Source organism: Ammospiza caudacuta, chromosome 31, assembly GCF_027887145.1.
Source record: "Ammospiza caudacuta isolate bAmmCau1 chromosome 31, bAmmCau1.pri, whole genome shotgun sequence".
NCBI classification, from domain to species: Eukaryota; Metazoa; Chordata; class Aves; order Passeriformes; family Passerellidae; genus Ammospiza; species Ammospiza caudacuta.
This window is the reverse complement of record NC_080623.1, coordinates 3,795,848-3,820,767: the sequence shown is the minus strand read 5'-3', so window position 1 is coordinate 3,820,767 and position 24,920 is coordinate 3,795,848. Positions and strand designations below refer to the sequence as shown.

The 24,920-nt window shown below is 52.7% G+C and overlaps 1 protein-coding gene across 1 annotated transcript in view; it reads left to right on the top strand.

Annotated features, from left to right (window-relative positions):
* The window catches only part of IKZF4 (IKAROS family zinc finger 4), a 34,688-nt gene extending 18,885 nt beyond the window's left edge, over positions 1 to 15,803 (top strand). Inside the window, exons 4-9 of the mRNA XM_058822106.1 lie at positions 2,445 to 2,684; positions 4,264 to 4,431; positions 6,332 to 6,463; positions 8,824 to 8,838; positions 8,946 to 9,071; positions 13,106 to 15,803. Coding sequence (XP_058678089.1) covers positions 2,445 to 2,684; positions 4,264 to 4,431; positions 6,332 to 6,463; positions 8,824 to 8,838; positions 8,946 to 9,071; positions 13,106 to 13,806 — 1,382 coding nt within the window. The 3' untranslated portion in view covers positions 13,807 to 15,803. The remainder of the gene's footprint in view (positions 1 to 2,444; positions 2,685 to 4,263; positions 4,432 to 6,331; positions 6,464 to 8,823; positions 8,839 to 8,945; positions 9,072 to 13,105) is intronic.
* Positions 15,804 to 24,920: the final 9,117 nt, after the last annotated feature.

The window sequence follows — 24,920 nt, the reverse complement described above, 5'->3', positions numbered from 1 at the left end:
GGGATCAATCCCAAATTCTGGGATTTAAATGGGATCAATCCCAAAATTTGGGATTTAAATGGGATCAATCCCAAAATTTGGGATTTAAATGGGATCAACCCCAAAATTTGGGATTTAAATGGGATCAATCCCAAATTCTGGGATTTAAATGGAATCAATCCCAAATTTGGGGATTTAAATGGAAACAATCCCAAACTCTGGGATTTTGGGAACAGAACCCCTGAAATTCTCTGGGATTTCCCTCCCACCCCTCCTTCCCCCCATTTTTCCTGGCAAACCCCAGGAATTTCTGGAATTTTCCATCCCAAAGGCTGCGAGGCCCTGGGGGAATCCTCTGGAATGTGGAAAACTCCTGGAATTCCCCTCAATCCTTTTTAAAATCCCTTTTTTATCCTGAAAAACCCCACGGAACTGTGGAATTCCAGGGTGGCACCTCTGGAATTTGGGAATTCTTTAGGAATTCTTTAGGGATTTTTTGGGAATTTGCTCCCAGCCCTTTTTATTTCCCTTTTTTCCTGTCCTGGCGGAGTTTTGGGATGTCAGCATTGCAGAGGGAGCTGTGGAATGTGGGACAATCCCTCCGGAATGTGACCCCTCCCGAATCCCCGGGAATTCCAACATTCCCCAGGGGGAGGAATGAGGGCAGAGAGGGGGAAAATTCCCAAAAAAAATGTGGGAATGGGGCCAGGAGGGGAGGGGAGGATCCAGGACAGAATTCCAGGGAAAAACTGAGGGGAGGAATCGCGGCCCTGATCCCAAATCCCATCCCTGGTTCCCTTTTCTGATCCCAAATCCCATCCCTGATCCCAAATCCCTTCTCTGATCCCAAATCCCTTCCCTGATCCCAAATCCCTTCCCTGATCCCAAATCCCTTCCCTGATCCCAAATCCCTTCCCTGATCCCAAATCCCTTCTCGGATCCCAAATCCCTTCTCTGATCCCAAATCCCTTCTCTGATCCCAAATCCCATCCCTGATCCCAAATCCCTTCCCTGATCCCAAATCCCCTCCCTGGTTCCCAAATCCCCTCCCTGGTTCCCTTCCCTGATCCCAAATCCCATCTCTGATCCCAAATCCCTTCTCTGATCCCAAATCCCTTCCCTGGTTCCCTCTCCTGATTCCTTTTCCCAAATCCCTCTCTTGGTCCCATTTATTTTCCCCTCTCCCCACCCCTGGAATTTTCCCTCTCATCCCATTTTCTTTCTTATCCCATTTTCCCCCTCTCCTGACCCCATTTTTTTGTGGGAATTCCACCCCATTTATCCCCTTTCCTCACCCCATTTCCCCCATTTCTCCCCTTTCCTCACCCCGCTTCTCCCCTCTCGTGATCCCATTTCCCCATTTCCCCTCTCCTGATCCCATTTCCCCTCTCCTGACCCCATTTTTTCTGCAATTCCATCCAATTTCCCCTCTCCTGACCCCATTTATCCCCAATTTCCCCTCTCCTGATCCCATTTCCCCTCCCCTGACCCCATTTATCCCCATTTTCCCTCTCCTGACCTCATTTCCCCTCTCCTGATCCCATTTCCCCTCTCTTGACCCCATTTCCCCATTTCTCTCTCCTGACCCCATTTTTTCTGGAATTCCATCCAATTTCCCCTCCCCGACCCCATTTATCCCCATTTTCCCCTCTCCTGACCCCATTTATCTCCATTTCCCCCTCCTCTGACCCCATTTTTTCTGGAATTCCATCCAATTTCCCCTCCCCTGACCCCATTTATCCCCAATTTCCCCTCCCCTGACCCCATTTATCCCCATTCTCCCTCTCCCCACCCCGTTCCCCCTCTCCTGATCCCATTCCCCCATTTTCCCCTCTCCTGACCCCATTTCCCCTCTCCTGACCCCATTTATCCCCATTTATCCCCATTTATCCCCATTTATCCCCATTTCCCCTCTCCTGACCCCATTTATCCCCATTTTCCCCTCTCCTGACCCCATTTTCCCCTCTCCTGACCCCATTTTCCCCTCTCCTGATCCCATTTTTTCTGCAATTCCATCCAATTTCCCCTCTCCTGACCCCATTTATCCCCATTTATCCCCATTTCCCCTCTCCTGACCCCATTTCCCCTCTCCTGACCCCATTTATCCCCATTTATCCCCATTTCCCCTCTCCTGACCCCATTTCCCATTTTCCCCTCTCCTGACCCCATTTATCCCCATTTATCCCCATTTCCCCTCTCCTGACCCCATTTATCCCCATTTATCCCCATTTATCCCCATTTATCCCCATTTATCCCCATTAATCCCCATTTATCCCCATTTTCCCCTCTCCTGACCCCATTTATCCCCATTTATCCCCATTTTCCCCTCTCCTGACCCCATTTATCCCCATTTATCCCCATTTATCCCCATTTATCCCCATTTATCCCCATTTATCCCCATTTATCCCCATTTATCCCCATTTATCCCCATTCCCCCTCTCCTCACGCCTTTCTCGTGCCCTCAGCCAACTCCATCAAGGTGGAGATGTCCTCGGACGAGGAGTCCCCGGGCCGGCCGCTGTCCCGGGAGGGCCGCGAGGGGGCGCCCGAGGGGTCCCCGCTGGCCGAGCCCTTCCCGGAGCCGTTCCCGGAGCCGAGCTCGCCCGGGGGGATCCGCCTGCCCAACGGGAAACTGAAATGCGACGTGTGCGGCATGGTGTGCATCGGGCCCAACGTGCTCATGGTGCACAAGCGCAGCCACACCGGTGAGAAAACGGGAAAAAAAGGGAATTTTGGGGGAAAAAATGGGAATTTTGGGGGAAAAAATGGGAATTTTGGGGTCTGGGAATGGGGATTCCTGAGTGTGGCATGGTGTGCATCGGGCCCAACGTGCTCATGGTGCACAAGCGCAGCCACACCGGTGAGGGAATGGGGAAAAATGGGGAAAAATGGGGACAAAATGTGAATTTTGGGGAGAAAATGGGAATTTTGGGGAAAAAAATGGGAATTTTGGGGGAAAAAATGGGAATTTTGGGGGCTGGGAATGGGGATTCCTGGGTGTGGCATGGTGTGCATCGGGCCCAACGTGCTCATGGTGCACAAGCGCAGCCACACCGGTGAGAAAACGGGAATTTTGGGGAAAAAACGGGGGAAAAATGGGAGTTCTGGGAGGTGGGAATGGAGATTTGGGCTGCATCGGGCCCAACGTGCTCATGGTGCACAAGCGCAGCCACACCGGTGAGGGAATGGGGGAAAATGGGAATTTTGGGGGGAAAATGGGAATTTTGGGGGAAAAAATGGGAATTTTGGGGGCTGGGAATGGGGATTCCTGGGTGTGGCATGGTGTGCATCGGGCCCAACGTGCTCATGGTGCACAAGCGCAGCCACACCGGTGAGGGAATGGGGGAAAATGGGGGAAAATGGGAATTCTGGGGGAAAAAATGGGAATTTTGGGGTTTTCCAGGAGAACGACCCTTCCAGTGCCAGCCGTGTGGGTTTATGGTTAAATTTGGGGTTTTTATTTGGGGTTTTTTTGGGGTTTTCCAGAAGAACGACCCTTCCAGTGCCAGCAGTGCGGGTTTATGGTTAAATTTGGGGTTAAATTTGGGGTTGTTTTGGGGTTTTTCAGGAGAATGACCCTTCCAGTGCCTTGGGGTTAAATTTGGGCTTTTTTTTTGGGGTTTTTGGGGTTTTCCAGAAGAACGACCCTTCCAGTACCTTGGGGTTAAATTGGGATTTTTATTTGGGTTTTTTTTGGGATGTTTAGGAGAACGACCCTTCCAGTGCCAGCAGTGCAGAGTTTATGGTTAAATTTGGAGGTTTTATTTGGGTTTTTTTTGGGGTTTTTCAGGAGAACGACCCTTCCACTGCCAGCAGTGCGGGTTTATGGTTAAATTTGGGGTTAAATTTGCGATTTTTATTTGGGGTTTTTTTGGGGTTTTCCAGGAGAACGACCCAGTGCCAGCAGGTTGGATTTATGGTTAAATTTGGGGGTTTTATTTGGGGTTTATTTGGGGTTTTCCAGGAGAACGACCCTTCCAGTGCCAGCAGGTTGGATTTATGGTTAAATTTGGGGTTTTCATTTGGGTTCTTTTTGGGGGTTTTTCAGGAGAACGACCCTTCCAGTGCCTTGGGGTTAAATTTGGGGTTTTTATTTGGGTTTTTTTGGGATTTTTAGGAGAACGACCCTTCCAGTGCCAGCAGTGCAGAGTTTATGGTTAAATTTGGAGGTTTTATTTGGGTTTTTTTTTGGGGTTTTTGAGGAGAACGACCCTTCCAGTGCCAGCAGTGTGGGTTTATGGTTAAATTTGGGATTTTTATTTGGGTTTTTTTTGGGATTTTTAGGAGAACGACCCTTCCAGTGCCAGCAGTGCGGCGCCTCCTTCACGCAGAAGGGGAACCTGCTGCGCCACATCAAGCTGCACTCGGGGGAGAAACCCTTCAAGTGCCCCTTCTGCTCCTACGCCTGCCGGCGCCGCGACGCCCTCAGCGGGCACCTGCGCACCCACTCCGGTGGGCACGGGGGGCATTGCAGGGAGGGGGTGGGGATGGTGGGAGTGGGTTGGGAATGGTGGGGATGGGTTGGGATGGTGGGAATGGGGTTGGGATGGGGTTGGGATGGGGTTGGGAATGGTGGGAGTGGGGATAGTGGGGATGGTGGGAATGGGATGGGGATGGGGTTGGGGATGGTGGGAGTGCGGTTGGAATGGGGTGGGGATGGGTTGGGATGGTGGGAATGGGGTGGGGATGGGATGGGGATAGGTTGGGGATGGAGTGGGGATGGTGGGAATGGTGGGGATGGGTTTGGGATGGAGTGGGGATGGTGGGAATGGGGTCAGGATGGTGGGGATGGGTTGGGGATGGGGTGGGGATGGGGTTGGAATGGGGTGGGGATGGGATGGGGTTGAGAATGGTGGGAGTGGGGATGGGATGGGGATAGGTTGGGGATGGAGTGGGGATGGTGGGGATGGGGTTGGAATGGGGTGGGGATGGGATGGGAATGGGGTGGGAGTGGTGGGAATGGGGTTGGGATGGTGGGGATGGGTTGGGGATGGTGAGGATGGGGAATGTTGGGAACGGAGTGGGGATGGTGGGGATGGGGTTGGGATGGGGTTGGGAATGGTGGGAGTGGGGATAGTGGGGATGGTGGGAATGGGGTGGGGATGGGATGGGGATAGGTTGGGGATGGAGTGGGGATGGTGGGAATGGTGGGGATGGGTTTGGGATGGAGTGGGGATGGTGGGAATGGGGTCAGGATGGTGGGGATGGGGTTGGAATGGGTTGGGGATGGGGTTGGGAGTGGTGGGGGTGGGGTGGGGATGGGGTTGGGAATGGTGGGAGTGGGGATGGGATGGGGATAGGTTGGGGATGGAGTGGGGATGGTGGGGATGGGGTTGGAGTGGGGTGGGGATGGGATGGGGATGGGGTTGGGGATGGGTTGGGAATGGTGGGGATGGGGTCAGGAATGGTGGGAATGGGGTTGGGATGGAGTGGGGATGGGATGGGGTGGGGAATGGTGGGGATGGGTTGGGATGGTGGGAATGAGATGGGGATAGGTTGGGGATGGAGTGGGGATGGTGGGGATGGGGTTGGAATGGGGTGGGGATAGGTTGGGGATGGGGTGGGAGTGGTGGGAATGGGGTTGGGATGGTGGGGATGGGTTGGGGATGATGAGGATGGGGAATGTTGGGAACGGAGCGGGGATGGTGGGGATGGGGTTGGGATGGGGTTGGGAATGGTGGGGATGGGGTCAGGAATGGTGGGGATGGGTTGGGATGGAGTGGGGATGGTGGGAATGGGATGGGAATTTCAGGAATGGGGTTGGGAATGCTGGGAATGGGGTTGGGAATTTCAGGAATGGGGTTGGGAATGGTGGGGATGGGGATGGGTTGGGGATGGTGGGAATGGGGTTGGGATGGGGGTGGGAATGGGGTGGGAATTTCAGGAATGGGGTTGGGAATGCTGGGAATGGGGTGGGAATGGGTTGGGGATGGTGGGGATGGGGTGGGAATGGTGGGGATGGGGTGGGAATGTTGGGAATTTTGGGGATGGGGTTGGGAGTGGTGGGGATGTTGGGAGTGGGGGATAATGGTCAGGGTTTGGTGGGAAGAGGTCCCGGTGTTGGTTCAGGGCTGTTTGTTGGGTTTACAGGAGAAATTTTGGGTTTTTCAAAGGGTGCAGAGCAGTGGGAAATAGGAGGGAAAACCCTAAAGAAATCCAGTTCTCCATATCCCAAACCCTGCTATCCAAACCCCACATCCCAAATCCTGATTTCCATGTTCCTTTCCCATTCCCACTGTGCTCCCCAACTGTGGACAAGCCCGACAAGTGCAGCTCATAGCAGGAGATAACCCAAATGCCAAATCCTGATTCCCAAATCCCAAATCCTGACCCCGTGTCCTGTTATTCTCAGTTTCCTCCCCCACGGTGGGCAAACCCTACAAGTGCAGCTCGTGTGGCCGCAGCTACAAACAGCAGAGCAGCCTGGAGGAGCACAGGGAGCGCTGCCACGGCTTCCTGCAGAGGGAGAGCCCTGCACAGACAGGTGGGTCTGGGAAAATCCCAACAAAATCCCATGAAAATCCCAGAAAAATCCCAGGGAAATCCTGGAAAAGTCCTGGGAAAATCACAGAAAAATTCCAGGAAAATCCTGGAAAAGTCCTGGGAAAATCCCAGAAAAATCCTGGAGAAATACCGAGAAAATCCTGGAAAAATCTCATGGATATCCCACAAAAATCCCAGGGAAAAATCACAGAAAAATCCCAGGAAAATCACGGAAAAATCCAAGGAAAATCCCACCAAAATTCCACATCCTGAACCTCCAGGGGACAGGGAATAGGGAATTGGAATCTCAAACCCATGGGCACAGGGAGCGCTGCCACGGCTTCCTGCAGAGGGAGAGCCCTGCACAGACAGGTGGGTCTGGGAAAATCCCACCAAAATCCCATGAAAATCCCAGAGAAATCCTGGAAAAGTCCTGGGAAAATCACAGAAAAATTCCAGGAAAATCCCGGAGAAATCCCAAGAAAATACCAAAAAAATCCTGGGAAAATCCCATGGAAATCCCACAAAAATCTCAGGGAAAAATCACAGAAAAATCCCAGGAAAATCCTGAAGAAATAATGGAAAAATCACGGAAAAAATCCCAGAAAAATCACAGAGAAATAATGGAAAAATCACAGAAAAATCCAAGGAAAATGCTGGGAAAATCCCGAAGAAATCCCAGGAAAATCCTGAAGAAATCCCGAAGAAATCCCATGAAAATCCTGGATCCTGAATCCCCAGGGACAGGAAATGGGGTGGGAATGGGGCATTGGGATCCCAAATCCACAGATAAAGGAACCTCCAATGGAAAACCCCGCACAGACAGGTGGGTCTGGGAATGCTGGAAAAATCATGGAAAAATCCCAAGGAAATCCTGGAAAAATCCCAGGGAAATCAACAAAAAAAATCCTGAAGAAATCCTGGGAAAATCCCAGGAAAATCCTGAAGAAATCTCAGGAAAATCCTAAAAAATCCTGGGAAAATCCCAGGGAAATCCTGGGAAAATCCCAGATCCATGGAAAAGGTTTGGGACTGAGGGATTGTGATCCCAAATCTCTGGAAAAAGGGTTGGGAATGTGATCCCAAATCCATGGAAATGTTTGGCAAGTGTTGGGAAGTCCACTGCCCCCACAGCAGATCCCAAATCCCTGACCCCAAACCCCATTCCCAGAATTTTCCTGGAAAAAGCCAAAATTGGGGCATTCCTGGGCTCCTGGAACCTCTGGGATATTTAGGATCAGGGCCCATTTCCGAATGGGATTTTTGGGAATATCCCAATTTGGGGTTCCCATGATTGCAGCCCATTTCAGTGGGATTTTTGGGAATATCCCAAATTGGGGTTCCCAGGACCACAGCCCATTTCAGTGGGATTTTTGGGAATATCCCAAATTGGGGTTCCATGATCGCAGCCCATTTCAGAGTGGGATTTTTGGGAATATCCCAAATTGGGGTTCCCATGATCGCAGCCCATTTCAGAGTGGGATTTTTGGGAATATTCCCTATTGGGGTTCCCAGGATATGGGGCAATTTCAGAGCAGGATTTTTGGGAATATCCCAATTGGGATTCCTAAAATCAAGGGCCATATCTGAGCAGGATTTTTAGGATCAGGGACCATTCCAGACAGGGATTTTTACGATCAGGGACCATTTCAGAGCAGGACTTTTAGGATCAGAGAGAATTCCAGACCAGGATTTTTAAGATCACGACCCATTCCTGACTGGAATTCCCAGGCACAGGGGCCATTCCAGACCGGATTTTTTAGGATCAGGGGCCATTTCAGAGCAGGATTTTTAGGATCAGAGACCATTCCAGACAAGGATTTTTAGGACTAGGGACCATTTCAGAGCAGGATTTTTAGGATCAGAGACCATTCCAGACAAGGATTTTTAGGACTAGGGACCATTTCAGAGCAGGATTTTTAGGATCAGAGACCATCCCCGATCGGAATCCCCGACCACAGGGGCCATTTCAGAGCAGGATTTTTAGGATCAGAGACAATTCCAGACCAGGATTTTTAGGGTCAGGGCCCATTCCCGATCGGAATGCCCGGTTCAGGGGCCATTTCAGAGCAGGATTTCCGGCATCACTGACCATCCCCAACCGGAATCCCCCAGCTCCGGAGCCATTCCCACCCGGATTTTTACGCTCAGTGCCCACTCCCCAGCCGAATTTTTAACCTCAGTGCCCACCCTCGTCCCGAATCCCCCAAGCTCAGACCCCATCGCAGCCGCTTTTCCCCGGGGGCCATGGCGGGGCCGGCGGAACAATCGCGGGCCTGAAGCCGCCTCCTCTCCCCCCCTCACGGCGGCAGGAGCGGGCCCCGCTGGAAGCAGGAGGGATCCGGGAGCCGCGGGGAGAAGCACGGGGTAAGCCCGGCTCCGGCAGCCGCTCCCAGGGGCCCTCCCAGCCCGCAGCTCCCGCCCCGCTCATCCCGGAATTTTTATTTTTTTTTTTTTTCCCCCTCTTTGTTTGCGTTCTGCAGGAGAGGAAATCCGGGAGCTGGACATGGTGCCCGAGGCGTTGCTGCACCCTGAGCGCCCCACCTTTATCGAGCGGTTGGCAGGGAGCTTCACCAAGAGGAAACGATCCACGCCGCAGAAATTTGTGGGTAAGGAAAGGATGGAAATGATGGAAAAATGGAAAAATTCCCTCAGCGGGAAGTGAGGGGCGGCCTCAGGAATGGCGGGGTGTGAGGGGAGGGGGAGCGGCGCGGGAAGGGGAATCCCCACACAAAAGCTTCAAATTAACAAAACCCGGTTCAAATTGAAAAATATAAAGTCAGATTAAAGGAAAAACAACTCATTTTTTAAAAAATTAAAAATTTTCCCTCACATAAAAAAACCCAAAAAACCAAAAAACGCTTACATGAAAAAATACCCGTAAATTAACAAAAAAAAAAAAAAAGCCCTCAAATCAAGAAAAGCTCAGAGGAAATACTCCAAACTGCAGGAATTTGTGGGTAAGGAAAAGATGGAAATGATGGAAAAATGGAAAAATTCCCTCGGCGGGAAGTGAGGGGGGCGGCCTCAGGAATGGCGGGGTGTGAGGGGAGGGGGAGCGGCGCGGGAAGGGGAATCCCCACACAAAAACCTCAAATTAACAAAAAACGGTTCAAATTGAAAAAGAGAAAGTCAAAGGAAAAACAACTCATTTTAAAAAAATTAAAAATTTTCCCTCACATAAAAAAACCCAAAAAACCAAAAAACGCTTACATGAAAAAATACCCGTAAATTAACAAAAAAAAAAAAAAGCCTTCAAATCAAGAAAAGCTCAGAGGAAATACTCTAAACTGCAGGAATTTGTGGGTAAGGAAAAGATGGAAATGATGGAAAAATGGAAAAATTCCCTCGGCGGGAAGTGAGGGGCGGCCTCAGGGATGGCCGGGTGTGAGGGGGGGGGAGCGGCGCGGGAAGGGGAATCCCCACACAAAAGCCTCAAAATGGGTCGCAAATTAAGACAAAAACCGGCTCAAATTGAAAGTTAAGTTCAAATTAAAAGAAAAGCATCTCTTAAAAAAATTTAAAAATTTCCCCTCACATTTTAAAAAATCCCTACATTAAAAAATTCCAGCAAATCAACAACAACAACAAAAAATCGTTAAGTCAACAAAAACCCAGAGGAAACGTTCCAAGCCGCAGAATTTTTCCATAATTTCCATCTTTTCCTTGTGGGTAAGGAAAATATGGAAAAATTCCCTCGGCGGGAAGTGAGGGGCGGCCTCAGGGATGGCCGGGTGTGTGAGGGGGGGAGCGGTGCAGGAAGGAGAATCCCCACAAAAAAAACCTTCAAATTAAGATCAAACCGGCTCAAATTGCAAAAAAAAATTCAAATTAAAAGAAAAGCAAGGCTCCAAGCCGCAAAAAGTTGTGGATAAGAAAAGGATGGAAATGACGGGAAAATGGAAAAATTCCCTCGGCGGGAGGTGAGGGGCAGCCTCAGGGACGGCCGGGTGTGAGGGGGGAGCGGAATCCCCACACAAAAGCCTCAAAATGGGTCTCAAATTAACAAAAAAGAAAGGGTTAAATTGAAAGAGAAGTACAAATTAAAAGAAAAGCATCTCTTTAAAAAAACAAAACAAAAAATTAAAAAATTTCCCCTCGCATTTCAAAAACCGCCTTAAATCCCACACAAAAGCCTCAATTTAACAAAAAACCTGTTCAAATTGAAAAATATAAATTCAAATGAAAAGAAAAGCAATTCATTTTTTTAAAAACCCTTTAATTAAAGAAATTTTCCCTCACACTATTAAAAAAGACCTTAAATGAAGAAATACCTACAAATTAACAAAAAGCTCCTTAAATTAACCAAAAAACAGGCTCAAATGGAAAAATATTAGTTCAAATCAAAAGAAAAGCAACTCATTTTTAGAGAAAAGCTTTAATTAAAGAAATTTCCCCTCACACTGAAGAAAACCCCTTTAAATTAAAACATATCAGCAAAATTAAACAAAAAAAACCCCTCAAATTAACAACCTTGAGAAAATGCTCCAAGCCCCAGAAATTTGGGGGTAAAGGCTGGAAAAATTGGAAGAATTCCCCCATGGGTGATGTGGGGCAGGAAAGGGAATCCCCACACGCGAAGGCCTCAAAATGGGGCCTCAAATTAACAAAAAAACCTCCTCAAATTGATAAAAAACTGGCACAGATAAACAAAAAACCTCCTCGGATTTTGGGGTGCCCTGAGGGTGTCCCCAACCCCTCTTGGTGATTTTGGGGTTTCTCCATCCAACCCTAACACCTCTCTCTGATTTTGGGGTATCCTGAGGGTGTCCCCAACCCCTCTTGGTGATTTTGGGGTTTCTCCATCCCACACCAATCCCTCTCTCAATGATTTTGGGGTATCGTGAGAGTGTCCTCAACCCCTCTGATTTTGGGGTGTCCCCACACCCTCTCTCTGATTTCAGGGTGTCCCCAACCCTTCTGTCCAATTTCAAGGTGTCCCCAACCCCTCTCTCTGACTTTGGGGTGCCCTGAGGGTGTCCCCATGCCCTCTCAGTGACTTTGGGGTGTCCCCAACCCCTCTCTCTGACTTTGGGGTGTCCCCACTCCCTCTCTCTGACTTTGGGGTGCCCTGAGGGTGTCCCCAACCCCTCTTGGTGATTTTGGGGTGTCCCTATTCCACCCCAATCCCTCTCAGTGACTTTGGGGTGCCCCTTCTCCCTCTCTCTGATTTCAGAATGTCCCCAGCCCCTCTCAGTGACTTTGGGGTGTCCCCAGCCCCTCCCTGTGACTTTGGGGTGCTCCCTCTCCCTGTCTCTGACTTTGGGGTGCCCTGAGTGTGTCCCCAACCCCTCTTGGTGATTTTAGGGTGCCCTGAGGGTGTCCCCATTCCTTCTCTCTGACTCTGGGCTGTCCCTAACCCCTCTCTCTGATTCCGGGGTGCCCCTAACCCTTCTCTCTGACTCTGGGCTGTCCCCTCTCCCTCCCTCTGATTCCGGGGTGTCTCCTCTCCCTCTGTCTGATTTTGGGGTGCCCTGAGGGTGTCCCCAGCCCCTCTCTCTGACTTTGGGGTGTCCCTATCCCACCCCATGCCCTCTCTCTGACTTTGGGGTGTCCCTATCCCACCCCATGCCCTCTCTCTGACTTTGGGGTGACCCCTCTCCCTCTCTCTGATTCCGGGGTCCCCCCTCTCCCTGTCTCTGACTTTGGGGTGTCCCCAACCCCTCTCTCTGTTTCTGGGGTGTCCCCTCTCCCTCTCTCTGATTCTGGGGTGTCCTGAGGGTGTCCCCAACCCCTCTCAGTGACTTTGGAGTGTCCCCAGCAACTCCCTCTGATTGTGGGGTGTCCCCACAATCCTCTGTTTGATTTCGAGGTGCCCCCTCTCCCTCTCTCTGACTTTGGGGTGCCCCCTTTCCCTCTCTCTGATTTCGGGGTGCCATCATCCCACCCCACTCCTTTTCTATGACTTTGGGGTGTCCCCTCTCCCTCTCTCTGATTCCGGGGTGTCCCCATGCCCTCTCTCTGACTTTGGGGTGCCCCCTCTCCCTCTCTCTGATTCCGGGGTCCCACCTCTCCCTGTCTCTGACTTTGGGGTGTCCCTATTCCACCCCAACCCCTCTCTCTGACTTTGGGGTGTCCCCAACCCCTCTCTCTGACTTTAGGGTGTCCCCACTCCCTCTCTCTGATTCTGGGGTCCCCCCTCTCCCTCTCTCTGACTTTGGGGTGTCCCCAGCCCCTCTCTCTGATTCCGGGGTCCCCCCTCTCCCTCTCTCTGACTTTAGGGTCCCCCCTCTCCCTCTCTTTGATTCCGGGGTACCACCTCTCCCTGTCTCTGACTTTGGGGTGTCCCCAGCCCCTCTCTCTGACTTTGGGGTGTCCCCTCTCTCTCTCTCTGACTTTGGGGTGTCCCTATTCCACCCCAACCCCTCTCTCTGACTTTGGGGTGTCCCCAACCCCTCTCTCCGACTTTAGGATGTCCCCAGCCCCTCTCTCTGACTTTGGGGTGTCCCCACTCCCTTTGTCTGACTTTGGGGTGTCCCCACTCGCTCTCTCTGATTCCGAGGTCCCCCCTCTCCCTGCCTCTGACTTTGGGGTCCCCCCTCTCCCTTTGTCTGACTTTGGGGTGTCCCCACTCGCTCTCTCTGATTCCGGGGTCCCCCCTCTCCCTGTCTCTGACTTTGGGGTGCCCCTCTTTGCCCCCCAGGTGAGAAGCAGATGCGCTTCGCCCTCTCGGAGCTGCCGTTCGATGTGAGCCCCGGCTTTGACAAGGACGTGGAGGTGGTTCCGTCCCGCGGCCACGCCCTGGAGCCGCCCTACGCCGGCCCGCTGTCCCTGCTGGGCGCGGGGGACGCGCTGCGCCCGCTCCGCCTGGCCACCAACTGCATCACCGAGGTCACGCCGGTCATCAGCTCCGTGTACACCCAGATCCAGGCGCTGCCCGCCCGCCTCGAGCTGCCGCGGGGCCGCGATTCCACCGAGGACGGCGCCGAGGGCATCCCGGTGATTTTCCGCAGCCGCTCCGGCGGCGCCGGTGATACCGGGGGATCGCCGTCCAACGGCTGCCAGGACTCCACGGACACCGAGAGCATCCAGGAGGAGCGGGCGGGCGGCGGCAGCAGCCGCCACAGCCCCGCCTACGCCAAGGAGGAGCCCAAGGAGGAGGCGGACGGGGCGGCGCGGTGTTACCCCAAGGAATCGCTGCGGGTGCTCAACGAGGAGGGCGAGCAGCTGCGCGCCTTCTGCTGCGAGCACTGCCGGGTGCTCTTCCTGGACCACGTCATGTTCACCATCCACATGGGCTGCCACGGCTTCAGGGACCCTTTCGAGTGCAACATCTGCGGCTACCGCAGCCAGGACCGCTACGAGTTCTCCTCGCACATCGTGCGGGGCGAGCACAAGATATGAGGTGGGAAAAGCGCCCCCTTGCTGCCTCGGATTTCCTGATTTCAGCCCGATTTTACCCCGATTTCAGCCCGATTTTCACCTCTGAAATTGTGCTCGGGATACACGAGGTGTGAGGTGGGAAAATCTCCACCTTCCTGCCTCCAATTCCCCCATTTCACCCTCCGAAATTGTGCTCGGGATACACAAAATGTGAGAGGGGAAAATCCCCCCCTTTTCCTGCCTCAAATTTCCCGATTTCACCCCGATTTTCACCTCTGAAATTGTGCTCGGGATACACGAGATGTGAGGTGGGAAAATCCTCCAATTTCCTGATTTCACCCCGATTTTCCCCTCCAAAAACGCAAAATGTGAAGTGGGAAAACTCCCCCTTTTCCTGCCTCGGATTTCCTGATTTCACCCCCATTTCACCCCAGTTTTCCCCTCCTAAATTGTGTGTGGTGAGCACAAGATGTGAGGTGGGAAAACTCCCTTTTTCCTGCCTCAAATTTCCTGATTTTACCCCAATTTCATCCCGATTTCAGCCCGATTTTCCCCTCTGAAATTGTGCTGGGGATACACAAAATGTGAGGTGGGAAAATCCTCCAATTTCCTGATTTCACCCCGATTTTCCCCTCCGAAAACACAAAATGTGAGGTGGGAAAATCTCCACCTTCCTGCCTCAAATTCCCCCATTTCACCCTCCAAAATTGTGCTCGGGATACACAAAATGTGAGGTGGGAAAACTCCCCTTTTCCTGCCTCAAATTTCCTGATTTTACCCCAATTTCACCCCAATTTTCCCTTCCAAAAACGCAAAATGTGAGGTGGGAAAATCCTCCAATTTCCTGATTTCAGTTCTCTGATTTTCACCTCCTAAATGGTGCTCAGAAAATGCAAAATATGAGGTGGGAAAATCCTCCAATTTCCTGATTTCACCCCGATTTTATCCCAATTTTCCCCTCCTAAATTGTGTGTGGTGAGCACAAGATGTGAGGTGGGAAAACTCCCTTTTTCCTACCTCAAATTTCCTGATTTTACCCCAATTTCATCCCGATTTCACCCCAATTTTCCCCTCTGAAATTGTGCTGGGGATACACAAAATGTGAGGTGGGAAAATCCTCCAATTTCCTGATTTCACCCCAATTTTCTCCTCTCATTTCCCCTCCTAAATTGTGCTTGGAAAATGCAAAATGTGAGGTGGCAAAAATCGCTTTCCTGCCTCAAATTTCCTGATTTCATCCCAATTTTCCCCTCCTAAATTGTGTGTGGTGAGCACAAGATTATGAGGTAGAAAAACTCCCTTTCCTTCCTCAAATTTCCTGATTTCATCCCAATTTTCCCTTCCTAAATCATGCTCAGAAAATACAAAATATGAGGTGGAAAAAACTCCCCATTCCTGCCCTAAATTTCCTGATTTCGTCCCAATTTTTCCCCTCCCAAACACAAAATGTGAGGTTGCAAAACTCCCCCACCTCAAATTCCTCTTTTTTTCCCTGATTTTTCCCCTCCCATTTCCCCTCAAATTTCCCCTTCTATATTGTGCACACCGAGCACAAAATGTGAGGTTGGAAAATTCCCTCCCCAAGCCTCAAATTCCCATTTTTTCCCCCAATTTTCCCCTCCAACATCCTGAGCAAAATGTGAGGTTGGAAAAAAATTTTCCCTGCCTCAAATTCACATTTTTTCCCCCAATTTTCCCCTTTTTTCCCTTCCCACATCGTGCACCATGAGTACAAAAACTGAGGTTGGAAAAATCCCCCCCAAACCTCAAATTCCCATTTTTTCCCCCCAAAAAAATTTCCCCCCTCCCATCCTTAGGGCATGGAACTGTTGGGTTGTGTTGTTTTGATTATTTTTATTTTTTTCTTTTCTACTCCTTTGCACTGACTTTGGCTATAAAAAAAAAAAAAAAAACAGTAAAAAAAAGCAAAACAAAAATTATTTAAAAACCACAACAACAAAAAAACCCCAAAAAAACAGAAACACACCCCAAAAACCCAACTGGCCCCGCCCAGGGGGAGCCCTTAATTCTCCTTTTTATAAACAAACTTATTTAAATATTGAATAGGAAAAGACTTTTTTGTGCTTTTTTTTTTTGTTTTTTCTTCCCCAATTCCTCGTTATTTATTAAGCTTTTGAGTTGCTCTTTTGATAATTTTGATAATTTTGGGGTTTTTCACCCCAAAAAAAAAAAAAAAATAGAAAAAAAGAATTTTGGAGACTGTTTCCCCCCTTGCCCTGCTCCCGCCCGGCCCCAATCCCGGGCTAAAGGAACCTCAAAATTCGGTGCTAAACCCCCCCCGGGGACCCCCCAAAACCCAGCCTGAGCCCCCCAACCTTGGGGGGCTGCCCCGTCCTCAGCTTTAACAGGGGAACCCCGGAATGGGACGTGGGGACCCCCAAAATCCTCCTCAAATCTCCCCCAAATCCCCTCCCCAAAATTCTCCCCCAAATCCCCCCGGAGCCCCCCCAGTCCTGACCCCACTGGGGGTCCCCGAAAGTGAAGGATGAGGGGCCTGGGCACAGCCAGGGTGGGACCCCCCCAGATTTGGGATCCCCCAAAAATGGGGTTTGAGAAAAGGGGGAGCGGCTTGGGGGACCCCAAAGCCAGATCATGGGGACCCCAAACCCTCAGAGATGGGGGACCCCCACCCATAGGGACCCCAAACCCAGATCATGGGGAGCCCCCAAACCCAGCCCATGGGGACCCCAAACCCTCAGAGATGGGGGACCCCCAAACCCAGATCATGGGGACCCCAAACCCTCAGAGATGGGGGAACCCCAAACCTTCAGAGATGGGGGACCCCCAAACCCAGCCCATGGGGACCCCAAACCCTCAGAGATGGGGGACCCCCAAACCCAGCCCATGGGGACCCCAAACCCTCAGAGATGGGGGACCCCCACCCATAGGGACCCCAAACCCAGATCATGGGGAGCCCCCAAACCCAGCCCGTGGGGAGCCCCCAAACCCAGATCATGGGGAGCCCCCAAACCCAGCCCATGGGGACCCCAAACCCTCAGAGATGGGGGAACCCCAAACCTTCAGAGATGGGGGACCCCCAAACCCAGCCCATGGGGACCCCAAAGCCAGATCATGGGGAACCCAAACCCAGCCCATGGGGACCCCAAACCTTCAGAGATGGGGGACCCCCACCCATAGGGACCCCAAACCCAGATCATGGGGGTCCCCCAAACCGAGCCCATGGGGACCCCAAACCTTCAGAGATGGGGGACCCCCACCCATAGGGACCCCAAACCCAGATCATGGGGGTCCCCCAAACCCAGATCATGGGGACCTCAGCCCCTCAGAACTGGGGGATCCCCAGCCATGGGGACCCCGAAACCCAGCTCATGGGGACCCCAATTCCAGCCCATGGGGACCCCCAAACCTCAGAGAGGGGGGACCCCCAAACCCAGATCATGGGGAGCCCCCAAACCCTCAGAGATGGGAGACCCCCAAACCCAGCCCATAGGGACCCCAAACCCAGATCATGGGGACCCCCAAACCCTCAGAGAGGGGGGAACCCCAAACCTTCAGAGATGGGGGACCCCCAAACCCATGGGGACCCCAAACCCATATCATGGGGAGCCCAAACCCAGATCATGGGGAGCCCCCAAACCCAGCCCATGGGGACCCCAAACCTTCAGAGATGGGGGACCCCCACCCATAGGGACCCCAAACCCAGATCATGGGGGTCCCCCAAACCGAGCCCATGGGGACCCCAATTCCAACTCATGGGGACCCCAAACCCTCAGAACTGGGGGACCCCCACCCGTGGGGACCCCCAAACCCAGCTCATGGAGACCCCCAACCACTCAGATCTGGGGATCCCCACCCATAGGGACCCCAAACCCAGCCCGTGGGGACCCCAAACCCTCAGAGATGGGGGACCCACACCCATGGGGACCCCCAAACCCAGCTCATGGGGACTCCAACCCCACTCAGGGGTCCCCACTCCCCCATTTGGGGGTCCCCCAGCCCCATTTCCCCTCAGCTCCAGGGTCCCCCCACCCCACCCCACTCTCCCCACTTTGGGGGTCTCCATTTGGGGCTCCCCCCTCCCCATTTTGGGGTCCCCCCTCCTCCATTTTGCGGTCCCCACTCCCCCATTTTGGGGGTCCCCCAGCCCCATTTCCCCTCAGCTCCAGGGTCCCCCCACCCCACTCTCCCCACTTTGGGGGTCTCCATTTGGGGCTCCCCCCTCCCCATTTTGGGGTCCCCCCTCCTCCATTTTGCGGTCCCCACTCCCCCATTTTTGGAGTCCCCCAGCCCCATTTCCCCTCAGCTCTGGGGTCCCCCACTCTCCCCACTTTGGGGGTCTCCATTTTGGGGTCCCCTTCCCCATTTTGGGGTCCCTCCTCCTCCATTTTTGGGTCCCCACTCCCCCATTTTTGGGGTCCCCCAGCCCCATTTCCCCTCAGCTCCAGGGTCCCCCCCCCACCCCATTCTCCCCACTTTGGGGGTCTCCATTTGGGGCTCCCCCCTCCCCATTTTGGGATCCCCCCTCCTCCATTTTGGGGTCCCCTTCCCTCGTTTGGGGGTCCCCACTCCCCCATTTTTGGAGTCCTCCAGCCCCATTTCCCCTCAGCTCTGGGGTCCCCCACTCTCCCCACTTTGGGGGTCTCCATTTTGGGGTCCCCTTCCCCATTTTGGGGTCCCTCCTCCTCCATTTTTGGGTCCCCACTCCCCCATTTTTGGGGTCCCCCAGCCCCATTTCCCCTCAGCTCCAGGGTCCCCCCCCCCACCCCACTCTCCCCACTTTGGGGGTCTCCATTTGGGGCTCCCCCCTCCCCATTTTGGGATCCCCCCTCCTCCATTTTGGGGTCCCCTTCCCTCGTTTGGGGGTCCCCACTCCCCCATTTTTGGAGTCCTCCAGCCCCATTTCCCCTCAGCTCTGGGGTCCCCCCACCCCACTCTCCCCACTTTGGGGGTCCCCCCACCCCAACTCTCCCCACTTTGGGGGTCTCCATTTGGGGCTCCCCCCTCCCCATTTTGGCGTCCCCCCTCCTCCATTTTGGGGTCCCCTTCCCTCGTTTGGGGGTCCCCACTCCCCCATTTGGGGGTCCTCACTCTCCCACTCGGGGGTCCCCACTCCCCCATTTTTGGGGTCCCCCAGCCCCATTTCCCCTCAGCTCCGGGGTCCCCCCACCCCACTCTCCCACTATGGGGGTCCCCACTCCCCCATTTGGGGGTCCCCATTCCTCCACTCGGGGGTCCCCACTCCCCCATTTTTGGAGTCCCCCAGCCCCATTTCCCCTCAGCTCCGGGGTCCCCCACTCTCCCCACTTTGGGGGTCTCCATTTGGGGTCCCCCTCCCCATTTTGGGGTCCCCTCCCCGTTGCAGGACTCGCCCCCGCGGTGGCGGCGGGGGCCAAACCAAAGCTGTCCCACAGGGACACCCCCAGCACCTCAGCAGCGCCCGCTGCCCCCCGCCCCCCTTTTGGGGCCTTTTGGGGACTTTTCCCCCCTTCTCCCCTCCCCCACGGCGCTCAGGGGGTCCCACACCCCCTTTTGGGGTACCCCCGACCCTCCCCCAGCGCTGGAACCAACCCAAAAAGGGGCTTGGAACCCCAAAATGGGGTTTGGAACCCCAAACTGGGCTCTGAATCCCAAACTGGGGTTTGGAACCCCAAACTGGGATTTGAACCCCAAAATGGGCTCTGAATCCCAAACTGGGGTTTGGAACCCCAAACTTGGGCTAAGAAACCCCAAACTGGGATTTGAACCCCAAAATGGGCTCTGAATCCCAAATTTCGGCTTGGAACCCCAAAATAGGGTTCAGAACCCCAAACTGGGGCTTGGAATCCCAAACTGGAATTTGAACCCCAAACTGGGCTCTGAATCCCAAACTGGGGCTTGGAACCCCAAACTTGGGCTAAGAAACCCCAAACTGGGATTTGAACCCCAAAATAGGGCTCTGAATCCCAAATTGGGGCTTGGAACCCCAAACTGGGCTTGGAACCCCAAATAGGGTTCAGAACCCCAAACTGGGGCTTGGAACCCCAAACTTGGGCTAAGAAACCCCAAACTGGGCTTGGAACCCCAAAATAGAGTTCAGAACCCCAAACTGGGGCTTGGAATCCCAAATTGGGGCTTGGAAGCCCAAAATGGGGCTCAAAACCCCAAACTGGGCTTGGAACCCCAAACTGGAGCAATTTCAAACCCAAACTGGGGCTCTGAACCCCGAAAAGGGGCTCAAACCCCCAAACTGGGACTCTGAACCCCAAAATGGGTTTGGAATCCCAGACTGGGGCTCTGAACCCCAAACTGGAGCAATTTCAAACCCAAACTGGGGCTCTGAACCCCAAACTGGGGCTCTGAAACCCAAACTGGGACTCTGAACCCCAAACTGGGTTTGGAATCCCAGACTGGGGCTCTGAACCCCAAAAAGGGGCTCAAACCCCCAAACTGGGACTTTGAACCCCAAACTGGGGCTCTGAACCCCAAACTGGGGCAATTTCAAGCCCAAACTGGGCTCTGAACCCCAAAAAGGGGTTTTTGAACCCCAAACTGGGACTCTGAACCCCAAACTGGGTTTGGAATCCCAGACTGGGGCTTTGAACCCCAAAAAGGGGCTCAAACCCCCAAACTGGGACTCTGAACCCCAAACTGGGGCAATTTCAAGCCCAAACTGGGGGTTCTGAACCCAAAAGGGGTTTTTGACCCCCAAACTGGGGGTTCTGAACCCCAAAAGGGGTTTTTGACCCCCAAACTGGGGGTTTTGAACCCAAATCAAAGCTCGGCCCTTTCCAGCCCCTCTTGGGTTGGCTGGGTTGGGGTTTTTTCCCCTCCTTTTTCATTTTTTTCCCGTTTTCTTTCTCTTCTTTTTCCCTCTTTTCCATTTTCTTTTTCCCATTTTCCTTTTCTCCTCCCATTTCCATTTTCCCCTTTTCTATTTCCCCACTCTTTTTCCCTCCTTTTCCGATTTTCCCCTTGATTTTTTTCCCATTTTCCCCCTTTTCCATTTCTTCCCCCCATTTTCTTTTCTTTCCTTTTCCACTTTTCCCCCTCTTTTCTATTCCTTTTTTTCTCCCCCTTTTTCCATTTTATTTCCCTTTTCCCCCCTTTTTTCTCCCCTTTTCAATTTTATTTTTTCTCCTCCTTTTCCTCCCAATTTTCCCCCTTTTTTCCTCTTCCCCCCCTTTTTTTCTCCCACTTTTCCACTTTATTTCCCATTTTTCTTTTCCATTTTATGTCCATTTTCCCCTCCCTTTTCCCCCTTTTTTCTCCCCCTTTTCCATTTTATTTCTCTTTTTTTTTTCCATTTTCTCCCCTTTTTCCTCCATTTCTTCCCTTTTCCCCCCGTTTTTTCTCTCCCTTTTCCATTTTATTTCCCTTTTCCCCCTCTTTTCCCCCCATTTTTTCTCTCCCCTTTCCATTTTATTTCTTTTTCCCCCCATTTTCTCCCATTTTTTCCCCATTTTCTCCCCTTTTTTCCCCATTTCCCCCCACTTTTTTCCCCATTTTTTCTCCTTTTCCCCCCATTTTTTCTCTCCCCTTTCCATTTTATTTCTCTTTTCCCCCCATTTTCTCCCATTTTTTCCCCATTTTCTCCCCTTTTTTTCCCCATTTCCCCCCACTTTCCCCCCCCAATTTTTTCTCTCCCCTTTCCATTTTATTTCTCTTTTTCCCCCCATTTTCTCCCCTTTTTTTCCCCATTTCCCCCCACTTTTTTTCCCCATTTTTTCTCCTTTTCCCCTCTCTTTTCCCCCCCATTTTCCCCTCATTTTTTCTCTCCCCTTTCCATTTTATTTCTCTTTTTTCCCCCATTTTCCCCCCGTTTTTCTCTCCCTTTTCCATTTTATTTCCCTTTCCCCTCTCTTTTCCTCCCATTTTTTCTCTCCCCTTTCCATTTTATTTCTCTTTTTCCCCCTATTTTCTCCCCATTTTCCCCCACTTTTTTCCCCATTTTTTCTCCTTTCCCCCCCTCTTTTCCCCCCCATTTTTTCTCTCCCCTTTCCATTTTATTTCTCTTTTTTCCCCCATTTTTTCCCCATTTTCCCCCACTTTTTTCCCCATTTTTTCTCCTTTTCCCCCCTCTTTTTCCCCCCATTTTTTCTGTCCCCTTTCCATTTTATTTCTCTTTTTCCCCCCATTTTCCCCCACTTTTTTCCCCATTTTTTCCTCCTTTTTCCCCCATTTTTTCCCCCCGTTTTTTCGGCGTCAGACCCGAAACTGTAGGAATTTTCTACGACCTCCAGGTGGCTTTATCCCTGTAAATATTCTATTTTTTAAACCTGACAGATGAAGAACAAACGAGGATGTGCAATACCCCCAACTCCCCCAGATCCCCAGGAATTCACTCATTTGCTGTTGCATTTTTTTTCCATTTATTTTCATTTTTTCCCCCTTTTTTTGTGAGGTTTTTTGGAGCCTTTTTTTGGGTGTTTTATTTTTTTTTTTGCCCCCCTTTTCCCGGGAGCTTTTGTACCTGTAAAATATTGTAATTAATGATTTGTTGTTAACGAGATCTACTGTAAGTTTTGTACTGTACTGGCTGAGGCTTCCAAATAAACGGGAATAATTTAAATGTGCCCCCAAAAAATCCCTGGGGTCCGTTTGGGGACATTGGGGACAGCCAGAAATGGGGACAGGGGACACAGGAATGGGGACAAAGGACACAGAAATGGGGACAGGGGACACTGGGGACACACTGGGGACATTGGGGACAGCCAAAAAATGGGGACAAAGGACACAGAAATGGGGACAAAGGACATTGGGGACATCCAGAAATGGGGACAGGGGACACAGGAATGGGGACAAAGGACACTGGGGACATCCAGAAATGGGGACAGGGGACACAGAAATGAGGACAAAGGACACAGAAATGGGGACAAAGGACATTGGGGACATCCAGAAATGGGGACAGGGGACACAGAAATGGGGAAAAGGGACACTGGGGACAGCCAAAAATGGGGACAAAGGACACTGGGGACACACCCGGGGGGGACAGGGGACATTGGGGACACACTGGGGACACTGGGGACAGCCAAAAATGGGGACAAAGGACATTGGGGACACACTGGGGACATTGGGGACAGCCAAAAAAAGGGGACAGGGAACACAGAAATGGGGAAAAGGGACATTGGGGACAATCAAAAATGGGGGGAAGGACATTGGGGACATCCAGGAGGGCACAGGGGACACAGAAATGGGGGACAAAGGACATTGGGGACAATCAAAAATGGGGACAAAGGACATTGGGGACACACCCGGGGGGGGACAGAGGACAGGGGACACAGAAATGGGGACAAAGGACACTGGGGACACCCAGAAATGGGGGGAAGGACATTGGGGACATCCAGAAATGGGGACAGGGGACACAGGAATGGGGAAAAGGGACACTGGGGACAGCCAAAAATGGGGACAAAGGACATTGGGGACACACTGGGGACATTGGGGACAGCCAGAAATGGGGACAGGGGACACAGAAATGGGGACAAAGGACATTGGGGACACCCAAAAATGGGGACAAAGGACATTGGGGACATCCAGAAATGGGGACAGGGGACACAGAAATGGGGAAAAGGGACATTGGGGACAATCAAAAATGGGGACAAAGGACATTGGGGACACACCCGGGGGGGACAGGGGACATTGGGGACACTAAGGAGGGGACAAAGGACACAGAAATGGGGATAAAGGACACTGGGGACACCCAGAAATGGGGACAGGGGACACAGAAATGGGGAAAAGGGACATTGAGGACATCCAGGGGACATTGGGGACACCCAGAAATGGGGACAAGGGACACAGGAATGGGGACTGGGGACACCCAGGAGGGGACAAAGGACTTTGGGGACATCCAGAAATGGGGACAGGGGACATCCAGAGGGGACCAAAGTCACAGAAATGGAGACAGGGGACACTGGGGACCTCCAGGAAAGGACAGGGGACACTGGGGACACCCAGAAATGGGGAGGGGGGACACTGGGGACACACCCAGGGGGGACAGGGGACCTTGGGGACACCCAAAAAATGGGGACGGGAGACACAGAAATGGGGACAGGGGACATTGGGGACATCCAGGAGGGGACAAAGGATACTGGGGACATGCAGGGGACATTGGAGACACCAAGAAATGAGGACAAAAGACATAGAAAAGGGGACAGGGGACATTGGGGACAAAGGAATGGGGACAGGGGACATTGGGGACACACCCAGGGGGGACAGGGGACATTGGGGACATCCAGGAGGGGATAAATGGCATTGGGGACATCCAAAAATGGGGACAGGGGACATTGAGGACATCAGGGAGGGGCAGGGGACATTGGGGACACTCAGAAATGGGGACAGGGGACACCCAGAGGGGGGGAAAGGACACAGAAATGGGGACTGGGGACATTGGGGACACCCAGAAATGGGGACAGGGGACACAGAAATGGGGACTGGGGACATTGGGGACACCCAGAAATGGGGACAGGGGACACAGAAATGGGGAAAAGGGACATTGAGGACATCCAGGGGACATTGGGGACACCCAGAAATGGGGACAAGGGAGACTGAGGACATCCGGGGGACACTGGGGACACCCCGAAATGGGGACGGGGGACATTGGGGACACCCAGAAATTGGGGCAGGGGACATAAAAATGGGGACAGGGGACACTGGGGACATCCAGGAGGGGATAAATGACATTGGGGACATCCAGAAATAGGGACAGGGGACACTGGGACACCCAAGAGGGACAGGGGACATTGGGGACACACGGGGGACATTGGGGACACCCAGAAATGGGGGCAGAGGACATTGGAGTCTCCTTTCGGATTTTTTGGGGACCCACTGGGGACACCCAGAGATGGAGGAGGGGACACTGGTGACACCCCAGAGGGGACACAGGACACTGGGGACCCCCGGGGTTGGGGACACCCCCCCGTCACTGGGGTCCCCCATGGATGGGAGAGGACCCCGCCCCTTTTCCGGACTACATTTCCCAGCAGCCCCCGCGGCGCGCGCCCCCCCCTTGCGGGGTGACGTCACACACAGTGCGCGGGAACTTTACTTCACCGCGTGCGCTGCGTGGATCCCTCCGCCCACCGCAGGAAAAATAGTCCCTACAGCATCCCCACTCCCGTTAATTCCCCCCCAACTCCCGCCGCTCTTCGCCCACCCCACCCGCCGCGGTACCTCGGACG